Source organism: Malurus melanocephalus, unplaced genomic scaffold (assembly GCF_030028575.1).
Source record: "Malurus melanocephalus ecotype Western Australia unplaced genomic scaffold, MMel_1.1 scaffold_598, whole genome shotgun sequence".
Lineage (NCBI taxonomy): Eukaryota > Metazoa > Chordata > Aves > Passeriformes > Maluridae > Malurus > Malurus melanocephalus.
Window position 1 is genome coordinate 226,643 of NW_026623830.1, and position 24,293 is coordinate 250,935.

A 24,293-nucleotide genomic window follows, 5' to 3' on the forward strand; every position below is an offset into this window, starting at 1 on the left:
TTTACACTTTAGTGTCAAGTTACTTTAACAATAATAGTAGGAATGCTCTCTGTGTGTTTTACACTTTAGTGTCAAGTTACTTTAACAATAATAGTAGGAATGCTCTCTGTGTGTACCTATATAAATATAATTTGYTCATATTTTTATAACTTACAGGGATTGAAAGGACTTGACGGTCCAAAAGGTGAAATTGGAGCAGCTGGAGCAAAGGTATTTTCATGCACCATGGAACTAAATAGCTAAGCATGTTTTCTATAATACAATGGCATAGGTTTTAATTGAATGTGGGACACAACTATTTCTATAATCATCTTCTGAGCACAGCTTTGTACCTTCTCTGGCATTTGCTTGGGGAGGGAGTTCAGGAGTGCCAGGCCCAGTTCAGCTGTAAGGGATCACTGGGTGAGCTGAGTGCTCTGTTGTTGATATTTCTGTAATCCTGAAGACAGCAAAGTTTGTTAACAAAGAGCCCATGCACATCTTATAATTGTCCACTTAGACAGTTTGTGGTTCTTTCTGCCTCTATGTGACCAAGTTGAACATTTTTTGATATAATCAGATAAAGCAATGCATAACYAAACCATGACTCCCCTCTTTCAAATTATGAGAGATTGGCTTAAAAKAAGCAGTCATTGGAGAGGAGAGGGGTTATATTTTATCAAATGGACTCTTTTATTAGTTTATTCTGTTAGAATTTTTTGATCCCCACTGGCCTTGCACCACCCTTACAACTTCAGATCAAAGCAGTGGTAACCCAGAATAGCCAGCTGGAGTCAATCCTTTCAGGTTAGAAGATGTTTTAAAAGAGCATGGAACACTTTTTTCAGGTGTGAAAGTGGAATTTTCCACTTTCTTCAGTGCTCATGCCGAAACATTTTTGGCCTGGCATAGGTTTTAATTGAATGTGGGACACARCTATTTCTATAAATTAAAACCAGTAAATTAGGTGACTCTTCCAAAATCTAARTTTAAATGTAAAATTAGTTGCTAARGGGARTTTATGTAAGAAAAGATTTMTTTCCCAATATTGCCTACTTTCTGTGGAGGCAACAACAGCAGCAGACTTGGTAGAGAGCACRTAAATGCTGAGAACACATGAAGGTGGCATTTCCATCAGCATGGGGAGCAGTGCCCTTGCCATGTGTGATGCACACAGGTGACTGTGCAGATTTACCCCTGAGATCCAATATAAGCACAGAGCACAGGGTTGAGATGTAAGTCCATTTTCCTTTCACCCATTTCTCTAATTGTGTCATTTCATTTCATTTCTAGGGCGAGTCTGGACCAACTGGAGCCATGGGTCCAACAGGTCCTCTAGTGAGTGTCACAGGCAYTGGGTATTGCAGAAGTGATTGTAAACACTATTGCCAGAGGGAATTTCATTGGTTTGATACCTGTATTTGTGCTCATGGAGCTGAAATTTCTCTTGAGGAAYGTGTCATTTTTTATCATTCTGACAGTGAATTTGGTCCACTGTAAGCTGTTATTCTTCTCTATTCACAGACKTAGGTAATAATGATAAATCAGAAAGCTCCACAGAGACTTGGCTCTAGGTGTGGTGATTGTTTACCKAGTCAAATATATGTAGGGTGATAGTTTTTTCCTTTTTACATGTTGATGCCTCATATGGAGTGATTTTAAAAACTGGTTTAGGTTGCTCTGAGATAGAATTGGAGTCTTTTAGATCACGAATGGGCTAAGTAAGAAATCCATGGACAGGATTTTGGAGGTTAGGGTGAGGATAAGTATGTATAACCTGGAAGTGAAAAGGTTTCTCCTTTCACTTTAAGTCATTTTCATTCAGATGTGGTTTTGACAACTGCATATATGTGAGCAGTGTTACATGACAAAAATTGACTCTCAGCATTGCTTCTGGAAGTGTAAGGCCTCTTTCTGATAATCAGATAATGGCATCTTTCTGTGAAGCATGATGTTGTGTGTAGAATGTAATATCCCTGAGTGKAATCTAATTTGTCAATGAGATTTAGTGAAAGAAGTTGCATTATTGTCACAGATGAGTACATACAGAATTTATTCTAATGTGTTTAAAACTGGAAATACTGTTGGAACRGAAAAAGAAATGACAGTTTATTGAATTTCCTCTGGGCAAGCCTGTGAGGCTGTAAGGATTTATATAGGCTGCTACCCCTTTTCTACTATGGGACAAGATAAGCTACACCTGCAGGAGTGAAAAAAAATTACTGTTCTGCCATGATGACCTCCTAAATAATGCACTTTTTATTCTTTCTTCAAGGGGCCTAGGGGGATGCCAGGAGAAAGAGGACGAATTGGACCACAGGGTGCCCCTGTAAGTAGAACCTGACTTCTCTCTTGTAATTCTTCCCTTGTTTTACTTAAATTWAAATCCATGAGCCTGAAAGTATTARTTCATGTGACYTGYTAGCCACTTGTGTGGTGAGTTCTGCTGTAGCTTAAGAAAGTTAGGGCTGRRCAGTTTTGTGGGGTGAGATCTTTACYATAAATGCTAAAAGTTAAAAACAGTTTTAAAATGAGAATGGTAACTATACAGTAATTTCTCACASCAGAGCTGCCCATGAGTCCAAATACCCTCTCAGCATGTTTTCCTGACATACAAAAATGTCTTCTGTGTTTCTCTGGAATTTCATGTAAGCAGTTCTTTTCAACAAAAATTATTGTACTGGAAATAATATGTATCCTTTTTTTAAAAAAAGGTTTAAAATTAAATTTTTGATGAAGTCTTTCAATCAGATTTCAATTCAGATGAAATCTAGAAATTTAATTCCAGAAAATAAAGCTACCTTCTTAAAAAAGTGTTTTGATTTTAAACAAAAAGAGGGATTATCCTTGACATGAGATCATATCTGAGTTAGAACTTTCATCCTGCTACTTTTATGTCCAATGTCAAGTATGGTTTTTCTGGCATTTCTCTTTATGACATTTTATGCTCCACTTATGTCTTATGCCCCATACCATAACACACAAAATATTGTCCTTTCTGAAAATAAATCCATTAACTCGAATGGGAGTATAATTTCTTCCAGAATTTTTCCATGACAGTGTTTAGAGGAATGTGCAATCCAGCATTTCTTCAATCACTTCAGTATATATGATTTTATCACAAATGCTGACAATAAATAATTAAAAAATAGGTAGAATTCTTATAAATGTTCTGTGGTTGCTATTTTCATATCTAGGGTGGACGTGGCCAGCATGGAATGCCTGGGAAGCCAGGCCCAATGGTAAGTGMTTGGTTCTCAATCACCTTCTTTTTCACTTTTTATTTCCACTTGCCTTTTGACASTACCAAAAAGRAAAAAAAAAATTGRCAGTTGCTGKTATCAGTTAAAYGCACCTGGAATTAATTATCTSTGAGTTATTCCTAGTTCTATTCATTTTAGTTTTAATTCTGCCCTTATGYTTGTGCAAGGCCAGCTTCCACTTTAAAAATGTGGTATTTATGTTTGCTTTATTTTGTAAGCATCACTTGTAGGATATGGTTGACATCTTCTACCAGTTGATGTAGTCAGCCTGAACTTTTATCATTTTGTGATGTTCAGCTTAGAAAAAAAAAAACAACAAACACAAAACCCAACAACCAAACACCCCAAAAGCACTGCACCAAAAAAATCCCCTCAAAATTCTAAACCACACCTGCCTGCAGTTAGAATTTCATTCTGCAGATACTCTTCATTTACTAGTGACTAAGTTCTGAGAAAAACTCGTTTACCTGTGCCATCTTAATGTACAGCATTTTAATAAAAACTTCATTAAGAAATAATTAACTGTAGTAGAAGCTAAAAATTGAGTGTCAGKGCCTAAAAGCYACAAAACTCAATTATWTAGAGTATCATGAAAGAAAGGTAARTTGYTAGAAGAAACTTTCAAGCAAAGAAAAGATTTTTGTCAGTATTTRAAACAAATTATAAAGTTCAAAAAAAGCTGGGTTGCAAGCTATGATGTTTTACATGAAGCTTGTAATTTTTCTTTGGCATAAAATGTGAGCTCAGCTTTCCTGGACATGATAAGTGGTTTGCTAATATTTTTGAAAATCCCACGATTTGTCACAAAGGAGATGCTCATCCTTAATGCACATGTTTCTCATTGGAGAAAGTGTTAACAAAATGTGTTGTTATTTGGGTCAGTGCAATGGTACATCATAATCCTGGAATTCTTCCTGCAACAAGAGAGAGATTTGGCAGACATTAATGGTGATCCCATAAACTGGGACATAGGTTTTCAAAAATACACTTAGTGAGCTGTTAGATCAGTTCTGTAGAAATCCAGTGCAAGGTCATGGCAGAAATGCTGTCTGTTATTAGTGCTCAGTGGGACAGATTGTTCTGATTAAATTTGTCAGGAGAACTTCATTACATAGAGCATTTTTTCTAGGTATGAATCGTATTTTACAAAAAGGCACAAAATCAGGAAAAGATAAAAAAGAATTATCKGGGAACAGTGTTGTAGTGAGTGTTTACAACCACTGTGTGCCGCCATCCAGAGACTTTGGAATACAGTAGAAAGTTCTGTTGAATGTCTTGGTCAGTATAAGAGGAGTTATGGAAATGGAAACATCTTTGTCTTTATAGCCCTGAAATTTTGATAAAAAAATCTGTGTTTTACAGCTTGCAAATGAATTTGCCTGTGAATTTAGGAATCTTAATTCCCATGGTTGTTAACTGTGAATTGTGTACCTTGCAATTTGGGCATTAATAGCTGAATCAAGAGTTGTAACTTTGCTGAAGTCATTAAATAAATTATTAAAGAACTGCACCACAATTCCATAAAATGTATGTGTATTACTTAGAAACCTGATTCTGATAGTAATTAAGGTTTTGTTATAAATAACTGTTCTATGACTTAAAAATACATGTAATTCTGCACACATAAATGAAGCACATTTATCTGGTGMTTAGATACTAATCTGTGTTATCTAAACTGCTGAATTACAGCTTTGTGCCTGTCTTTTATAGGGCCCACTTGGCATAAGTGGTTCTCCAGGTTTTCCTGGTATTCCTGGTATGAAGGTAAAAAATAAACCTAAACTATCTTTTAAATATGTGTAACARCACACAACTAAAAATATGTACTAGACTACTGATAGACATACTGATGCATGTACAGGTCCCCAGGAGACGCTGGGAAATGAGTCAAGACCTTCAGACAGAAGATAAAACCCAAAGCYAATGAAGCAATTTCAATTTATCTGTGTTAAAACACTTTGCTTTCACTTTTGCTCATGTTAAGGGGTGATTATGACTGTCATGCTGTGCCTCAGGAATCCTGTCAGTGCTTTYAAAGAATAACAAGATGCATTATTACATGTGAGGTTGGGAGGGCAAGTGTATGACAGTGTGGCAGSAGGACCTTCTAGTGCTGAAACTTGTAGTTTTGGCCAAGAACACATTTTTAGATGATTTAGACTGATAAGGCAAATGCCTGAACCCCAACAGTGGTGTGCTACAGTTCACAATAGAGCAAATTACTGCCTTTTGTGGCTCGGTTTGATTGGGCTGCAAAATGAAAAACTTTCATTGGCTGCAGCACTGTCTTTGTTGCACTTCCCTCTCTTGCTTTTCAAGAGCACTCTTTTTTCTTTTTTTTTTTGCCTTGGCCTTGAGACAGTGTCTTCAAAGATAAAAAGACACCCCATACAGCTTCTTTATTCTTCTTACATGTGCCCTCCACCCAGCTGCTTCTCTTTGTTCCTTTGCACTCCTAAAACACAATAAGAGAATGTTATACAAGAAGAAACACTCAATTGGTCAGGTAGCCAAGTTCAGCAGATGTTTTGTGTTGTTGTGAAGCTGAGGACAATCATGAAACTGTGTTTGGAAACAAGTCTTAATAACAGTATCATCTTAATCAAGAATCATAGAATAGCAGGGTAGAAGGGGACCTCTAGGATCTTCTGCTCCAACCTTTCTTGGCAAAAGCACAGTCTAGACAAGATGAGTGTACAGTTAAAKGATAGACCTTGCAGTGCATGTCATAAAGTGTTTTAGTATGGCTAAGCACGATTTTACCTAAGGAAATATTTGAAGGAGCTGTCGCATGATGAATCAATTATAGCCTTTGGAAAGGAGAAGCTGCCTTCAMGTTCGATAATCAGATGATGTAAAATTGGAACAGCTGCTTGGAACTCATARAAGCTAAGCAGATTATACAATGAAGATTTGGACTTTGTTATGAAGATGTGATATTAACAGCCATCAGTTCAAAAAGGCAAAATTCTTATATAAAATTAAAATCCAAAGAAGATTCCAGGAAGATTTTTTTTTTTACCAACCAGTCTAATCTTACAGGAATTTGATATTTAATATATTGCTGTAACAATGGATTCATTTGTACTGTGCAAAACCCCCCCAAAGCAACCCGTCCCAGATGTGTTATATCTAAATCTTTAATCTTGCTGTTAATAAAGGCAAAAAAACTTTGTGAAATTACAGACACATATTGGGATTTTAGAGAGTCTTGATCTGATTTGGACTCCTGTATAGTGCTGCTTCTCTGCAGAGAGTTTCCCTGTATACATCAAGAAAAAATCTTGTCTATATTTTTAATGTTCACATTCACCTAGAAATAATAGAAACAAAACTAGGTAAGCAAACCCATATTTTAARGATAATAAACTATTTGAAACATTAATTGTTTTTCTGTTATAAGTTCAGTATTCTTCCTGGGGTACTTTATAGTGCTGCTTTTTAATAAAATAATCTCCTGTTATTTTCTTGTGTGGAATCTTAGGGTGAAGCAGGTCCAACAGGTCCTCGTGGTCCCGAAGGTCCTCAAGGACAGAGAGGTGAAACGGGTCCTCAGGGCCCAGCTGGGTCACAAGGTCTTCCTGTGAGTACATTGAACTGAGTTCCTCAGTGCTCAGCCTGTGCATCTTAATCTGTTTATGGGGGTTTCTAGTGCCCCACTTGACACCTTGAGTTTTACTCAAATTACCTTTTTTTTCGAAGGAAAAAAGTCTCATTGCTTTGTTTTGTGCTAATTTTATGGATAATAACTTTTCATTATTTAATTACCAGTTGGAAAACTGAAAGTTCACAGCTTGATACAGTCTCAGTCCTTCAAGTACTTTAAAACTTAAACGTAAGATCTTCAACCTTAAAAGTCACATTAACTTGCATGGTGTACTGCCTATTTTAGTATTTGCATATGTTGCTGCATTTATTTAATAGACTTTATTTTCTGGTCTTGTAAAGTGGATAAAATAACAATCTTCTGCTTTTGTGATTTATGCCCTTCTCATTAAAATGATTTTTAACGATTGGTATCTTTAGGGTGCTGAAGGGACAGATGGCTCCCCTGGTGCAAAGGGCCCTAGTGTAAGTAATCATATTTCCTGTTGAAGAAATTGTGTAAGYTAATTTATTTTATTTCCTTGTTTTTATTGTGTTTCCTCACTGTGCTCACTGTTGTTTGTATTTGTAGGGATCTCCAGGCACTGGAGGCCCCCCTGGTTTATCAGGTCCCCCCGGTTCCCCAGGACCACAGGGCAGTATGGGCCCACCGGGTATYCGAGGCCAGCCGGTAATGGGGTCTTTGTGTCTTTAGGAATTGTCATGTCTGCTGAATGTGTCACTCCATGCAACTAAAACAGTGATTTTGCACTGGGTTTCCTTTAAATGCCAGGGAAAATGCTGTAAAATACTGTAAAAAAGAGTCAGATCCTGTAAATTGTCTGTGTGCCCAAAATACCATTACTGCTTTCGTAAAGGTCTGAGAGAGAACAATGTCTTTATAAACCTGGAAAAAGAGATGTATTTAAGTTTTTGTCTTGATACCATTATAATAAACAAGCATAATAAGGGTAAAGATAAACCATTATAAGCRTCCTATTATATTGCCTACAACTAGTGACTAAACCAGGAGATATTCCTGTTTCATGGCATAATGCACAATGATTAAGTGATTTATGCAGACTTTGAACTTTACTGGTGCTGTTCATGTGTTTGTTTCCAGGGAGACCCTGGTGTTCCAGGTTTCAAGGGAGAAGCGGGACCCAAAGGCGAACCTGTAAGTCTCCATATGCTTTGTAAGAACAGAAACGCAGAGGCTTATAACTATGTAACTTTGGGAGAAAACTGATTCTGCAGAGCTTGAGCCAGTTTGTCAACCAGTCTTSAGTTTTTCTTTCTCACTAGTTAAATGATCATGTAATAACTGACGAAAATGTACAGGGGAAATAATAGTTTCTTTACCACTGCCTGCTCCTTTGAGAATTTGTATCAGTCTCACTGAATTTTGACTCCTTTGCAGCTTGACCAAATGCAAATTATTATGGGTGATTATAAGAAGAACTGTACAGCCTAACTGCACAAGTAGAATTTATTAGCTTATAAATATTGCCAAAGAGAAAAGCAGATGCTGAAAAGCTGTTATTTTTTAACTGATCCAAAACCTATGTTTTTCTCCTTTATTTGGGAAAATGTTTAGCGTTCAGAAGACAGTCTGTTTCAATGTGGATGAGAAATGGTGAGCTTAACAATGTTTTTTGAAATAGCATTTTATTCTCACTAGGGCCCACAAGGTCCCCAGGGTCCCATTGGCCCCATAGGTGAAGAAGGAAAAAGAGGTCCTCGAGGTGATCCAGGGTCAGTAGGTCCACCAGGTCCTGTTGGAGAGAGGGTAAGCAAAGAAACAATGTCTTGAGAGATGCACTGCTAAGCTGAAAAACCTTTTGACCCACCCATGGATATTCTTACAGCTTTGTTGTGCGTAGTCAAACTTTGTTTTCCTGCCACTAGTCAATCCTGTATATTATTTTTTTACACTTGGTATTTTCATGTGGAGATTTAGTGTACAGGATTGTATGGTAGGAGAAATGGTGGAGATWGGTCATGCTAACCTGCAAACATTTTTCTTAACCTTGTGGAACTGCTCATTTTGCTTTCAATGAGGTTATTCACAGAGAAGGAGCTGTCCAGCATGCATGARTGAGACACTGATATTTTCACCACTCTAAGTCATAACCTCCACCTCAATTTTAAATACTGAAGTAAGAAAATTGTAAGGAAATTAACTGAACCTTCAAGCCATAAATCTGGTCCTTAATTTGTAATAAGTTATGTGAAAATTAACATAGTTTTCTCATACTCACTGCTTTTCCTAGGGTGCTCCTGGTAATCGTGGTTTTCCAGGTTCTGATGGCTTGCCTGGACCCAAGGTAAATGACACTGAAGTGTCCATCTTTTATTGTGTCATTTAGTATCTTTTCATACATCCAGACATATAAAAAGAAAGCATTCCATTAAAAATATCCAATTTACAAATGCCAAAAGGGGATTTGAATGTTTTGAGACAAAAAATTTTGGGAAAAGTCTCTTTCACTTCCCATGATGTTCAGCTTTGCTTGCTTGTCCCTGGCTTAATGCTCTCTCATACTGAAATGGATAAGGGATTGACCTGCCCTRCTCCTACATTACTTTATGTATTGCTCTGTAGGAGGTGGCTGTGTGAGAAAGTTCCTACTCATTGTGTCTGATAYGATTTTCTGGACTGGTCCCTTAAACAGATAGGCTTATCTGTCTTTAGCTTTCCTAACTGCTCTGACACTTCCAGKGAAGTGTCTCACACAGGCATTTGTCTAATGCTTCTGTAAATTGCTAACATGGTAAAAATAAATGAAATGCTTAGATAAACTTATTTTAAGGAAGAGACAATTTTTAAGTAATAATTTTGGGGAGAGGAGATAACAATAAAAGTATTAATGATTTGTAACTTTGTTAGTAAAAATAGGTCCTTAATAGAAGATAGAGTCACTGTTGCAGCTGTTAACAGTAGCTCACTGGTGTTTCTTTCCAGGGTGCCCAAGGAGAGCGTGGCCCAGCAGGATCTTCAGGGCCTAAAGGAGGTCAGGGAGATCCTGGACGTCCTGGTGAACCTGGTCTGCCTGGTGCAAGGGTAAGGGACTGATAGCAGTGCACCATAAACCAGGGGACTAACAGCAGTGTACCATAAACTGTGGTATGTTTCATTTCCAAAAGGCAGCAATGAATGTTTGGGAATTTAGAAGCTGCTAKACAAGGGCAGACTGGTTTCAGTGGGACTAAAGGCCAAAATAATTTATTATTTATGTTTATTTCCTGCTGATGTTGGGAAGCACAGAATTTTTCTTCGAAAAAGGAGAAATAGCCCTGATTGAGAACAGCTGATGCAGCTGATGAAGGAAGTGTGCTTTTAAAGCACAGTTGGCACAGATACCATATTTTGAACCCCAACCTTCATAAAATTGGTGATTTATAACTTACAAAGCTGAGTGATGCATATCACCTAGAGATCTTTTCAGGAAAATTATTGGAGAACGAGTCAGAATATCAGAAAAGGAGATAAAGGGAATAGTAAAATGTGGTATAGATCACTGGGCAATGTTGGCAGAAATAAAGATGAGCCTGTGAGAAGCTCCAGAAATGTAAAAGCAAGAAAAGGGAGAATAGGAAGAGGGAAGATCAAAGACAGTAAGGGATAAAGCTGGAAAGTGAACATAAGGATGAGACCTTTGATATAGGGAAGTTTGTGCTGTGGTAGTAATTTAACATGTCTTTTGGGTTTATATTTCTTCATTGTAGAATTACAGACCTAACCCTTATACCAGTATTATTCCTACTTTTAGGGTTTAACAGGAAATCCAGGTGTTCAAGGCCCTGAAGGAAAACTYGGCCCCTTGGTAAGTGACATAAAAATTAGTCTTTTCAGTTAACGTCACAGTAATTCAAAGGTCCCACCTCACTGAAATTGGTTATATTAACATGATTAAGGTTCGTCTTCTCTTTTGATAGTTCACTTTACATTCTTCACTTCAAAATCAATGTAGACAACATTCCTTCAGTTTTATCCTGTAGCAGTGTCTGTTGTTTTGCAGCTGCTGCAAAATYGTTAAATGTTGGAACTTAATATTTTTCCAGTTGTCTCTTTAATGACACAGTAAAGTATTATAATTACTGCATAGTGTTTGGTTAAATCCAGCTGTATGGCTAAAACCATGTCTGCTCTAAAGACCTTTTGATAGGTCAGTGAGGCACCAAACCAGGTTAATGATATTTTCTTTATATATAGCATTTTCTAGGAGTTAATAAGTTCCTATGAACAAATACATTTAGAATTTAGTGTGGAAAATACTTTGTCTCTGCAGGGTGGCCCTGGGGAAGATGGACGTCCAGGTCCAGCAGGTTCAATAGGAATCAGAGGTCAGCCAGGCAGCATGGGCCTTCCTGGGCCAAAGGGTAGCAGTGTGAGTATGGCAATCCCTATTTAACCATTTTCATATATTTTAATGGATAAAAAAATATCTTAAACCGGTCAATTTTATTTCTGCAATTTAGGGTGATCCTGGAAAACCCGGAGAAGCAGGCAATGCAGGTGTCCCAGGACAGAGAGTGAGTGTGGCTGTTGTTTGCAGTGATTACAGAAAACGATGCTTTTCTGTTATGAGTGCTCACTATACAAGATTTCTTCTGTCATTTGAATGTAGGGAGCCCCTGGGAAAGATGGTGAAGTTGGCCCTTCYGGTCCTGTTGGCCCACCAGTAAGTCAGCTTTTACCTCTCTGCCTGCCTGCCTGTCACTCCATCTGTTACTCTTCCAGCTTCTGTTCTTACCAATCCTAATGCCAGTTGTTGATTCCAAACCAAAAATACAAGAACATTTAAAGAAAGAATTGTCCAGAAAATTATTAGCTTTATGTTAAAAATATTTATGTTATTAGCCTAATTCTTTTTACTAACCAAAAACACTACAAAAAATAATTCAAGGAGCAAAATATTCTCATAATTCATTAACCTGGCTTTCTTCATTTTAATGGAACTGAGTGTTTTCCTGTTGCCAGACAACCTTTAGGGGAAGGATTTTAAATAAACAATAAACACCTTATTAAATCTTTTAGAAAGATCATCTTGTCCTGGGATAAGTAAAAATGTATAATAAACATTTTTAATAATAATAATTGGAAATTTGCATATTCAGAGAAAAGAAAAATTGTGGAACTTATAAATATATTCCTCTACTGTTTACTTATTACTTCCTTTTGTGTAGGGTCTGGCAGGAGAAAGAGGAGAGCAAGGCCCTCCAGGTCCTACAGGGTTTCAGGTATGTGCATTCATTTTTATTTTTTTAAAAATCAAAAATAAACTGCTGTCTCTTCATAGCCTGGAGAAATTCAATCAAGTGATGTATGACATAGCACAAATTCAGAACTACGGAAAGGATGTTCAGAATAGTTAAATGATACTTAACTTTCATATCAGCTGTGCACTAAACTGAACTGGCAAAGGCTTAAATACCAGCTCTGTTTCCCTTGAGCAAGCCTTTGATGTTATTCAGTTTTAATTTGAACATTTTCCAGAAATGTTCCAAATATGGAGCAAAATAATTGTCTTGCTAATGAAGCACTGATTAAATCAATATCTGTTTATMGGGAGCTTCACTTTTAGGGCTGAGATGCAGATGTCATGCAAATGTTAATAAGGGCTGCCATCTGGTTTCCAGGAGAGAAAGCACTTTGGTGCAATATTCATAGATCTGTTTCCCTCGGGGATCTCTGAGGGTGTGCTCTTGTACTGAGTGTGCTGCTGCATTCAGAGTCTCAGTGTCCTGGTTACATCTGGATTTACATAACTTTCTATTACCTTAGTGAGACCATTTTCTTTACTTTTTACAGGGCTTGCCTGGGCCACCAGGTCCTCCAGGTGAGGGAGGAAAGCCAGGTGATCAGGTAATTTATGTGTAACAYAACATTAAAAAGAATACACTTCGTAGAGTAGTTTTACATTTTCTCCTCTTTGTAACTGAACTTCTCACTCTGTTTCAAAATACATGCTCATGTAGTCTGCAAGCTGTCCAAGAACTGCTTTGGGATAAAATAATTGCAAGAATCTGTGTTCTTGGACTGAACTGGACTATCACCTCTTGTCATTGACAGATAGTATTTAGAACTGGCCATCTACATTCACAGTCCTTTGGAAGTAAAAATGTTTGTTTCTAATTTCCATAACTATAAAGTTATGAATAATTATTTCATTCTAATGATGAGTCCTGCTCTGCTTAGGGTGTGCCTGGAGATCCTGGAGCTGTTGGTCCATTGGGCCCTAGGGTAAGTGTTTTCTTTCAGAGTTTAAATATTCATAATGGTTCTCTGAAGTTGGAAGTGGATATGTAATATGGACTTGAACAGCTAAAGTCAGTATTTGACTTTTTTCCCCACCAAGAAAATGTTTGTAAACATGGGTATRTTTTAAGATAGTTTCTGTAAAACCTACCACCTTCAATTATTTTGTAGCTCTTGAACTAGCATTGAGTACTAGCTGCTAATGGATTTGCTTTATGCTGTGAAATGAAAGTTTTTAGTTTGCTGAGAACATATTTCCCCATATTTACCTCTAACAGTAAAAGCTTAAAGCTAGTTTTTATTTGATCAGTTCTCCTAGAATTGGTTCATGGCCTCTGAAGTTCTGCACTTACAGTGKGTTTAGGATTTTGTCTACCAGAATTGTACCCTGGCTTCTAAATAAGTAATAATTTTCCATTTTGTAGGGAGAACGTGGCAATCCAGGGGAAAGGGGAGAACCAGGTGCATCAGGACTCCCGGGTGAGAAGGGTATGGCTGGAGGTCACGGCCCCGATGGTCCAAAGGTAAACTGAGTGGAGACTTGCATTGCTGCCGTGATGTTATGTACAATTCTGCTCATTTGCATGAACATAAGAGAGAGCTTTTATATTATAAATATGAAATGTATCACCTTTGTATAAGGAAGGACACATAAKTTATGCCAATTATAACAATATTAATAACTTGCAACCTACTTAAATGTTGACAATTTACAGGAGAACCGGGCAAAGCCATTTCTGAACTGCAGAAAACCTTCTTGCAATATTTTGAGAGCCATGCCAGTTTACACAAAGACACGTGGCAGGGCTAAGCAGTTAAAAGAARATGCTGAAAGCTTCATGCCTGCATGCATGTACCTGCTGCTGATGTGATTAGGCCAGGAAAATCATGCCAAGCAGGGAGGGCCTCTTGTTATGTGAGACCTGTAACAGACATGAGCATCTCTGCCCTTTGCAATTTCTACCTGTACYTGCTTTCTACACTAAACCTATGTGGCATCAAGGTCAACGCAGAAAGATGCTCAAGGTTGTTAGTTTTTGGGTTTTGTTTTTTTTTTTTTTGGTCTGTTTTCATGTCCAATATGCACTGATTAAATACTAATGTATTTGGAAGAACTATGGTATTGCAGTTGAACTTCCTGAGTAACACAATGGGAAAAGAAAAGTATTTGGATGTGAATAAAGTCCAAATTCAAGATAAAATTCTTACTTAAAACTGTACCCCAGAGACTTCTACACAGGCACATCATGTTCTGCAGCCTAGAGACAAAGATGCTTCTCAGATGAACAGAGAACATTTTTYCTTTCTTTGTTCCAGGGAAGCCCAGGCCCTAGTGGGACACCTGGTGATCCAGGCCCTCCAGGCCTTCAGGGCATGCCTGGAGAGAGAGGGATCGCTGGAACGCCTGGCCCTAAGGGTGACAGAGTAAGTCTCTTCATTTCCATCCTCCTGAGTGGAATCTCCAGTCCCTTAACCCTGCAGTTATTACAGATTATGACCTACTCAGTATTCAGTGCCATAACTGGGACTTTCTGGCTGTTTCCCATAGGGCGGTGTAGGTGAGAAAGGTGCTGAAGGTACAGCTGGCAATGATGGGGCAAGAGTAAGTAAATCTGTCACTCTCTTTAGACCTGCTCTTCACATACAGCTTCACATACTATGCTAGGGGACTCAGCTCATAGAATTAAACACCATGCAGTGTTACCATGGTAAATCAGGGGTTTGTAGTCATTCTTACTGCCCCACCTCCAAATGTTCAAGTTTTTCAAGAGTGCTATGCGCACTGTTATGGGGTGTCTGTGTTCCAGGCCCTCATTCTGCATCATCAGTAGAGGGAGTTGAGAGGTCAGAGGAAAAGATTGCATTAATTTGGGATTTATCTACACTGGCTATAGTGAAAAATATGAAATAATGAACAGGCAGAGATGAATAGGCAAAAAGCAGACTTTCCAGCTCTGAGTCTTGAATTAAGGCAGATGCCTCCCTATTGCCTGGATTGAGTTGTCCACAATCTGTCCTGAGTTTTACAGGTGAAAATTCCAGTAAATGTACTAAGCTTTGTATGACCAGTAAGTTGCTGGCACTTTTGGAAAACTTTGAATGTCCATTGCAAAAACAAAGTCTTTAGTCTGCTCAAGATGTGTTCAAGAYACATTGCACACACTCTGCTGCATAGACCAACAGTCCAATAATCCCAGTTGCACTGGGTTTTCTTTGTGTGCACTGACTATTTTTACTTCCCAGATGTTATTTGAGTTTACTTTTTACATTAATTGAGAATATATCTGAAGTTCTTGGGTTGTGCACACCAGTTGGATGACTAGCTGCTAAGCATTTGGAAATCTCAGATACAGTCAAAATCGGAGGATCCTATCTGGACTAAGTTGTTAGTTACAGAGGAAAACTGTTTTTGAGGAATCTTATTACACAGAAGTGCTAAGAAAATGATCATCTTGGAGCTGGAATTGGTTATGTAAATCAAGCATTATCCAAAKATACAGAACAGTTCTTGGTCATTGTAAGGCATGTTTAAAGCTTCCAGTGATTAATGAACAGGTGAAGTACAGGTGAGCTGAAGGATCATTATGTGGAGTTGGTGGGTTTGGATGGARCATTTGCAAACTCTTTGCCTACCTRCTTCATGAAGAGAGAAAGGACACTTTTGAGGAGTTTGCAAGATAWAACTGAATCTTCAGAAATAACARTGGACRCTTCAAAATGAATTTAARCAGTTAAATTTTAACATAAAGGGAACAGACCTCTGTGCAAGTGGGAAAAAGGACCTGATTTCTCTTTGAGAGAGCAAAGTGAATCTGGGACTTCTCTTTTTTTATATCACATTTATTTATATCATGAATAATCATATTTATTCATGAGTACAGCACAAAGCAGATGATGGAGTTAGAGAAGAAGGAGAAAATGATGGAGAGCCAGGTCTTTTGTGGTGAGTTTAGTCATTGGGAAACACAAGTCAATTCTAAATAAAGACAAAGGAAGTTTCCAGAGATAAAGAGGAAGAATTCAGATGAATGAAGAAGCATAGGGATGGTAATACATGAGAAGTTTTAAACTGTTTTGGGGCACCACTTCTCTAATTTCCTTTCATCTTGATTTGTTCAAAAGGGTCTACCTGGTCCAATAGGCCCAATGGGTCCAGCAGGTCCCACTGGTGAAAAGGTAAACAGACTTTTATTCCATTCCCTAGAAAAGTTTCTTATTATTATCAGACTCATTTTAATGAGTCAACAAATAAGTTACTTGAGAAACTAAAATCTTTAATTTTATTTTAAGGGTGAACCAGGTCCTCGAGGTCTAGTTGGTCCTCCTGGCTCTCGTGGAAACCCTGTGAGTAAACATGCTTCGTTTTTGTCTGGTATAAGTTAACAATACCTAACACTGATCCAAACTCCAGGCATTTTTCTTATTTGCTGATGTATTTTCCTCTTTTTCTTTCCCTGTCTCTGTAGCCAAATCTGAAGTTCCGACTTGCTGATGTCCACTTGCAAAACTATTACCAGATTTTCTTGACCTGACCCATACTTGTTTTAGGGCAAATTTTATAGAGTTACCCTCACTTACCTCACTCCTGAAACTATGTCACCCCTTCTAATTATGCAAATGTTTTTAAAAGCATGCCCCTAGCAGATACCACTGTACAAATACAAATATTTAGATGGGCAAAGCACAGAGGTAATCCTTAGTTCATCCAGTTATGTAAGTCTTGTCTTCTTCCAACAATGAACATCTAAGGGTTGACTTCAATTCGGGAATTAGAGGCTCAGCCCTTCTAGTTTGAAATTGATTATGTCCCTGTTATAAATCAGAACAGTCTTATTTCCAGTAYAATTTGGAGCAGCTTCCACCCTTTTAGGGAGTGTTGGAGTTGGCAGCCTTCAGCTGCTTCTTTTCCAAGCAAATGTTGTGTGGAAAGCTCAGTTGAAGCCTATTCTGACCTTATAGAAGAGCACATCTTTGAACTACTGCTGTTTTCCCCAGTGTGACTGCAGTGGTAGTTGCATGAAATGTGTGCTCTTTGGCCATCCCTTGGAAGGGGTGGGTTGTGACCAGAATTTCTCCTACTGCTGTTTTAGTGTTTGYCTGTGCCTTCCATCTCGGAAGTCTGAAAGCTCAGTATAGTCTTGAATACATGGCAGATTTTAACATCATAGCTAATATCCTGTATTTTATGATCAAAGGATCATTTGATTCTGATTAATAAAGCAAAAGTGTAATCACACTTAAGACAGTGAACAGCTAACATCCTTTCTTATCTATYTAACTGGGAATGATTCTGTGTGTCAAATGATGGTTGTTAAATGCAGTTATTTAAATTTTTCTGCCCAGGGTTCCCGAGGAGAAAATGGCCCAACTGGTGCTGTYGGTTTTGCTGGTCCCCCGGTAGGTGTTTTGGAACACTGATGAKTTTCCTTTACTCATGCTTGATACATTTCATTTCCTTCATTATGAATAATACTGCAGTGTTCTGGATCAGAAGACACATTCTTGGTGCAAAATGAGCTGTTTCTTTTTCCCATCAGTATATTGAGTGAAGAAAAGGGCCAGTAACCACCCTGGACAGTTGAAAAGTGATTTTCCTGTTAAAGTTGTGTGATTGCTGAYCAGATTTCACATTTTCATTAGTACACTGTGTTGCTCCTTTGAGATTAAAATGAGGGAGGTTAAAAAGTGTCATCTACTGAAGATAGCAAAGATTTACACCGTGAGTAGTGAAGGCTGGAATGAGTTGATGGACCAGATGGAATGGAATATCCTAAACTTTCCCACAGCCTAAATATCTTGTTACAGGCATTTCACAAGTGTCATGCACCTGCTTCCCTTGGTGGGAGAAAAAAGACTAGAAAAGTTAATGTTTATTTGTAGCTGCTKAGGAACATAGAAAATCAAAAGAAAAAAAAATACATGAGCTAGACAAATTAAAATATTTAAAACAGAAATGCTGGCTTCACAGAATGTCCAGGAAATCTCATGTATGATCTGCTAAAGACCATGCTAAATTGTTAAATGTAGTGTTTTCTGGACTGATTTGTACCCCTGTTATTTTCTTTCTGTATCCCTGTTATTTTTTCTTCTGTAGGGAATGCAGAAATTCCCTACAGAATTACTTCGTTAGGAAAGATTTGGTATTGTCTGACCTGATGTTTCTTCTAAACATTATTTCTTGTAGGGCCCTGATGGTCAGCCTGGMGTGAAAGGTGAACCTGGAGAACCTGGACAGAAGGGAGATGCTGGATCTCCAGGACCACAGGGTCTTTCTGGGTCTCATGGTCCACCAGTAAGTATGAATAGCATTCTCACAGGGCATAGACTGATCTTGCTTATTTAAAAAGTTCTGGGTGTTCACTATCACCCCTCTCCTTCTCTTTTYCTTTTAGGGTCCTTCAGGTGTTCCTGGTCTGAAAGGTGGTAGAGGAACTCAGGGTCCCCCTGTAAGTAGATTTTATGTGTTGCAACCTGACTGCAGATACTCTAATACTGAAATTTTATGTAATATGTGTATTATTCCTTATCTCAGCTTGTTCTTTCAGTCTGTAAATATAACATTTGCTCACCAATTCAGCTGAGAACATTTGAGGTAACTAGTGCTGCATTTCTTTCTATAAAGATGGCATTAAGAGGGATTTTTTTTTTTTTAGGGTGCCACTGGATTCCCAGGATCTGCTGGAAGAGTTGGACCTCCAGGACCTAGTGTAAGTCAGTTATCATTTTCCTAATAGGTGTGATTTATAAAATGGTCACGAAGAATATGAAGATTAAATAAAGCAGGAAAGGTGAAGCAGTGTTTATGGCCTGATGCTGTTGAAGAGAACACTGTCAATACTGGTTTCTGTGACTGATTGTTTGCATCATTAAATAAAGCTCATTAGTCTTCAGTTTGGTCCAATGCCTGATATTGGTCCAAGGCTTTGCATTGGGTTAAGTAGGCTTTCAAATTGCTGTTCAAATTACTTCAACAATTTGATTGCTTACAGGAACAAAAATCTCTAACTTATATTTTCCTCTTTATTTTACCTTTTTGTCCCTTTAGTGGTGACTGAAATTAGGACAGTTTTTGGAAAAGGAAGAGCCTCTGCTGGGCTCTCTCATTGGTGGAATTACTCATATATTCCATTAAAATAAATTGAAAACAAACCCACAAACCCAAAATCTCTTATGTTCAAACATTTTCACAAACACGATAAAAAATATTAGGTGTGGATCGAGTTGAGGATTGAACTCCACTCAGAGAACTGTGTTGTGCTTCATATGCCTTTTAATGTTATGAGAAAAACAACTTACAGTCATTGTAAGGTTATCAAATGGGAAGTTTGAAACTTAATATGCATGTGAAGTCTTTTAAAAGCATTTGAGAAATGAACAAAGGTCTGTTAAAACATTGATTTGCACCATGTGAATGAAAAGCTTAGAGATAGATTATAGCTTGATGACATTAGAAATAATGGGTAAGGGTGAATTTTATATCAGTGGTTGTACACTTGAAGTGAAAAAACAAAACCAAAACAAAAAATAGGTGTCCTTAAAAGGAGTGAGTTTGGAATTGAAAACTGGGGGGATCATGGGTGGAGCTTGGACATAATTTGATGAGATGTTTATTTTCTCTCATTTATTTAACCATAAAAGAGATGATAACAGCTTTTAGCTCATTCACATTTTTTGGCCTTTCTYAGACTGTGCATATTTATAGTTAATAGGAACACAGTCATTAGAATTTTATTGTCCTGATCAGAAAAGGGTCCAATGTAACGAGGTGTTCTAATTCTTTTAGGGAGCCCCAGGGCCTGCTGGGCCGATTGGTGAACCAGGAAAAGAAGGTCCCCCAGGTCTTCGTGGTGATCCCGGCTCCCATGGCCGCGTGGGGGATCGAGGGCCATCTGGGCCTCCCGGTGGCCCTGGGGACAAGGGTGACCCGGGGGATGACGGGCAGCCGGTAYGTCCCTTGGTGTGACCGATGGTCCCCAGCGCAGCTCCCGGGGCTCGGCCCCGTTGTTTATTGTGCTGCCATGACAGTGATGGTGCTTTCTCCTCTGTGGATTGCAGGGTCCAGATGGCCCCCCTGGGCCAGCAGGAACCACTGGTCAGAGAGGAATTGTCGGGATGCCAGGACAGCGAGGGGAGAGGGGCATGCCTGGGCTGCCGGGTCCTGCTGTAAGTAACAACCAGGCCATGTGCCACCAGCCTGGGCATTCTCTGGATGGGATTCCCATTGCATGGGGAAAGCTGGAAAACTCCAGCTGCATGAGCAGAGAGCAAGAGAATAGTAAAGAATTCAATTGTGCAAACACATGAGGTGGAAGGTTTGTTTCTGCCATAATGGAAGGTCTGAATCGGAATTAAGAGTGAGTARTAGCATTAAGGCTTCTGTCTGAAATGTTCCTGTTTGACTTAAAACTTGATTCCTGAAAAAAACAACCCCAGACTCTTCTTTTAGGTACCCAAAGGTCAAATGTGAGTAGATACTCTGTAAGCACTGTTTCGTAAATTTTGAACTACAGCCTTCCAAGTTGCCACTGGAGCTCCCTTTGTTTTCATGTGGGATTTAGAGATATTCATTGGATACCTAGTGATCCAGGAGATCAAATAATTAAATAGACTATTAGTAAAAGTGTTGCTATGGAGGATCTGTCCTTACCACCAGYTCCATTAAGTCACTTTATAGCTAAAGTTGAGTTGGCCACGAATTATTCCAGGCTAACAAGATTTGTTGGTGTTGAGACAGAGAAAAATCATGTTAATTATTTCAAACTGCATTATGTTTTTATGGAATCTAAAAAACCTTACCTATTGCAGATAATGACATCACACTTACTGATTTATCAATAACTGTTAAAAAATACAGAGTGTATTAAATGCATATTCAAATTCTATAAAAACCTTTTCTTTAAGTATCAGGGTCTTTTTCATTTACAAGTGTAGGTGATATTTCAGTCTGAATTAATGAGTAGTTTGGCAGGCAGCAGGGTTTTTGTGCTTTCTTTGTTTTATGGTTAAATTTTGCTATGATATTTCTCMTCTATTTCAGGGTACACCAGGAAAGCAAGGTCCCACGGGGCCAGCTGGTGACAAAGGTCCCCCAGGACCTATTGGCCAGTCAGGTGCCACTGGGCCTGTGGGTGAAGCTGGTCCAGAAGTAAGTATTACAGCATTGTAGCCTGCGAAAAAAGACAAGTGTTTCTCCTCGACTTGAAGTTCGAGGTTAGAAGTTAGAGAACAATTTTCCAGTTTATCTAGAAGAAAAGATTACAGAATTAATCAATAGCTCTATTTTTATTCCATAACTCCAGGGACCTGCTGGCAATGATGGTACTCCTGGACGAGATGGAGCTGTTGGAGAACGTGTAAGAATATATTCTTTTCTTAATTTTTTTCTGGAAATCCCATTTTATTGTAGCCTTTCATTCAGTTAACCTGGATGGAGAGCGTTTTTTCAAGTGTATCACAGGTTTGAATAAATAGTGTCTCTCAAAGCTGAAAGTGCCTGGCTAAGAGGATAAGAACATCTCAAGAGTTGAGTTCTTGCAGCAGGAATATCTTTGTGGATTGCAATTCCTCAAAAAGAGAGTGGCAGTGCTATGGTTGTGGTGATTTAATCTAGATCAGTCCTCTTTGGATAAATAGTTGAAATTCTGTTTTGCAGGGTGATCGTGGTGARCCTGGTCCTGCAGGCTTACCAGGTTCTCCAGGAGGCCCAGGAACTCCGGGTCCTGTTGGCCCTCCAGGAGATGCTGGTCAGAGAGGTGAACCTGTAAGTGAGACTTAAAAAAATACTTTGTTTATCAAAAACTACTATGTATGTGCTTCGTGCATTGCTTCACACACTTTCTATGTGCAATCTTTGTAGGGTTCTCGAGGTCCAATGGGTCCCCCAGGTCGTGCAGGAAAAAGAGGTTTGCCTGTAAGTTGTCCATGGTCACTGTGGTTTTGTCAGAAATACGTTTTRCAGGAAAGTGTATGAGAAATTCAGTCCAAATTAGAATGCCAAGCAGGGTTTCACCTTGTGTTCTGACTGGGTGCAGGTGGTTCTGAGCTGCAAAGCTGTAAAAATTTGGGTATTTGTATTGGGATACTCCAGTAATGCTTTGAAAGCCTCTTTATTGGGAGCATGTTGCTGTCGTGGTAATGGTGGGACCTGAGCTGGCAAATGCCTGGAGCCTGTCTAAATAAAGGGTGAAGAAATGAATGCTGAAGAAAAAGGGACATTTTTAGACAAAAATGGCAGAAATACAACAAAATCACCTGTTCCCATTAAAATGCCTTAATTCAACTCATGAATTTCTGACTTAAGTCCAAAAAGGAAAATAAACTAAACTCTTCTTTTTTATGTTACGTAAGTCTTTTGCAGTCCAAGCTTGGAAGAGAAAATTAATTGCAAGCTTGGGAAATTCAAAACAATGTTGTCKTGTCCCTAAGCAGATGTCCTTTGAGAGACAGGAAAAGTTTATTGAGTAGTTAGTGATGATTATGCCATTGATAAACTATTTGGAATCTGGCATTGGGAAATTTAGTGTGCAATTTAAGCTGAGAAATATAGAATTGAAAACAGCAGTGATTTTCCAGTGATTCTTGATTTGGTGTAAAAAGTTTGCAATTACCAAAGCTAACAAAAATGAAATTGTAACAGTAATAGAAGCAAGGTATTTATACTGAGGAACCTGAATGTTGTTGGCTGTAGTTAGGGARTGTAACTTCAATTGTACTTTAACCATAATGAAGGTGAAAGAAGCTGTGAAAAGTAAAGATGCASCCTGGATGATTTCGCACTGAAAATATGCTTTATCTTAATGAGTATSTGAGACGTCTGTGATATTTCAATCTCGTCAACAAAAATAATTTGCCATATGCAGTAAGGCAAATAAATACCTGAATATTAAATAATTGGTTATGTAAATGATTTATTATCATTACAGGCTTGGGGTTTTTTTACTGTACTGTGTAGCTAAGTAGAGTAAATTTGCTATAACTGTATTTAAGCACAGAACAGTTTCCTATAATTATTTACTTATTCTTTGGTAAAAAATTAAGATTCTTGGAGCTGCCCCAACATCATCTTCATTCTGGCTTTAAAAGGGAAGGAGGCCYGAGTGCAGTGTTTAAAAGCAAATGGAGGCTTTTTGAGGTCAGGGKTTTTTTTCCTGTTCAGAATTTTACATTTAGTCATTGATATTTACAGGGTCCCCAAGGACCTCGTGGTGACAAAGGTGACAATGGAGATCGAGGCGATAGGGGCCAGAAAGGACACAGGGGTTTCACTGGACTTCAAGGCCTTCCTGGCCCTCCTGTAAGTTGTTCTGCTTTTGCTGTAATTTTATTTGYTTGGTAGTTAAATAGTGTATCAGGAATACAGTTACTTAAAGTGGAAAAAAACCCCAAACTTGGTGGCTTTTTCCCCACAAGGTATCTGAATGGCCTGGCTGTCCGTACTTGCTAATATTTTTAATGCAATTTTACAATGCTGTGGCATGATGAGATAGGCCTGTGTGTTGCAAGATGTGTGCTCTTCTATTCTTGTTCCYTTTGCAAGATCAATCCCTGGCAGTCAATAAACTGTCAGTGCAAGATGGTGACAAGAGCTGGTAGTTTCAGATAAGCAATTTAGAGTGTGAAATACTTATTGGCAGTGTTTGAACTCGTTAGAGTCAAGGAATCCAGTATAAAATCCTAAGAGGACTGTGAGAGCATCTCTTGCTAATATTTTGTAAAACTTCATGATTTCATGTCAATTGAATAGAAATACAATGGAAAACTTTTTTTTTTTTTTTTCACATTTATTCACTGGTCCTATGGAAAAGCTGAAAGTTTCAATATTCAGGAACAGCAGCAACAAAATGACCCCAACACTCAAATTATCTTTTCACTTTGTGATAGTGCTGTCATTTATTCTSTTGTAAGCTACTGTGATTATAAATACCTCAAACTCCAGGCTTTTGTACAGAAACAACTTTATATGCAGCCAAGAACCAGTAAATTCCAATAAATCACTAAGGGATTAAGGGAAAGGTACCACCCATTGTTTATGTMTATTTTAATCCTGTTCATACCAAATTGTGTATGTCACACACTAAAGCCTTTAAACTCAAGGAATATGCTCTAACTGACACAATCAGATAATAATTTCTTCTGTTTAGGGTCCTATTGGTGAACAGGGCAGTCCTGGCATTCCAGGCCCATTTGGTCCTCGGGTGAGTATT

The 24,293-nt window shown here is 38.3% G+C and overlaps 1 protein-coding gene across 2 annotated transcripts in view; it reads left to right on the forward strand.

Annotated features, from left to right (window-relative positions):
* Positions 1-24,293, forward strand: part of COL5A2 (collagen type V alpha 2 chain) — a 94,043-nt gene that overhangs the window by 63,485 nt on the left and 6,265 nt on the right. For both annotated transcript variants that reach the window (XM_057382994.1, XM_057382995.1), the window contains exons 14-49: positions 157-210; positions 1,273-1,317; positions 2,255-2,308; positions 3,177-3,221; positions 4,953-5,006; positions 6,727-6,825; positions 7,269-7,313; positions 7,420-7,518; positions 7,951-8,004; positions 8,509-8,616; positions 9,101-9,154; positions 9,793-9,891; positions 10,601-10,654; positions 11,120-11,218; positions 11,310-11,363; positions 11,459-11,512; positions 12,018-12,071; positions 12,643-12,696; positions 13,030-13,074; positions 13,515-13,613; positions 14,407-14,514; positions 14,639-14,692; positions 16,213-16,266; positions 16,381-16,434; positions 17,434-17,487; positions 18,275-18,382; positions 18,483-18,536; positions 18,744-18,797; positions 19,874-20,035; positions 20,146-20,253; positions 21,128-21,235; positions 21,390-21,443; positions 21,743-21,850; positions 21,947-22,000; positions 23,276-23,383; positions 24,231-24,284. In XM_057382994.1, the coding sequence (XP_057238977.1) occupies positions 157-210; positions 1,273-1,317; positions 2,255-2,308; positions 3,177-3,221; positions 4,953-5,006; positions 6,727-6,825; positions 7,269-7,313; positions 7,420-7,518; positions 7,951-8,004; positions 8,509-8,616; positions 9,101-9,154; positions 9,793-9,891; positions 10,601-10,654; positions 11,120-11,218; positions 11,310-11,363; positions 11,459-11,512; positions 12,018-12,071; positions 12,643-12,696; positions 13,030-13,074; positions 13,515-13,613; positions 14,407-14,514; positions 14,639-14,692; positions 16,213-16,266; positions 16,381-16,434; positions 17,434-17,487; positions 18,275-18,382; positions 18,483-18,536; positions 18,744-18,797; positions 19,874-20,035; positions 20,146-20,253; positions 21,128-21,235; positions 21,390-21,443; positions 21,743-21,850; positions 21,947-22,000; positions 23,276-23,383; positions 24,231-24,284 (2,619 nt within the window). The remainder of the gene's footprint in view (positions 1-156; positions 211-1,272; positions 1,318-2,254; positions 2,309-3,176; positions 3,222-4,952; positions 5,007-6,726; positions 6,826-7,268; positions 7,314-7,419; positions 7,519-7,950; positions 8,005-8,508; positions 8,617-9,100; positions 9,155-9,792; positions 9,892-10,600; positions 10,655-11,119; positions 11,219-11,309; positions 11,364-11,458; positions 11,513-12,017; positions 12,072-12,642; positions 12,697-13,029; positions 13,075-13,514; positions 13,614-14,406; positions 14,515-14,638; positions 14,693-16,212; positions 16,267-16,380; positions 16,435-17,433; positions 17,488-18,274; positions 18,383-18,482; positions 18,537-18,743; positions 18,798-19,873; positions 20,036-20,145; positions 20,254-21,127; positions 21,236-21,389; positions 21,444-21,742; positions 21,851-21,946; positions 22,001-23,275; positions 23,384-24,230; positions 24,285-24,293) is intronic.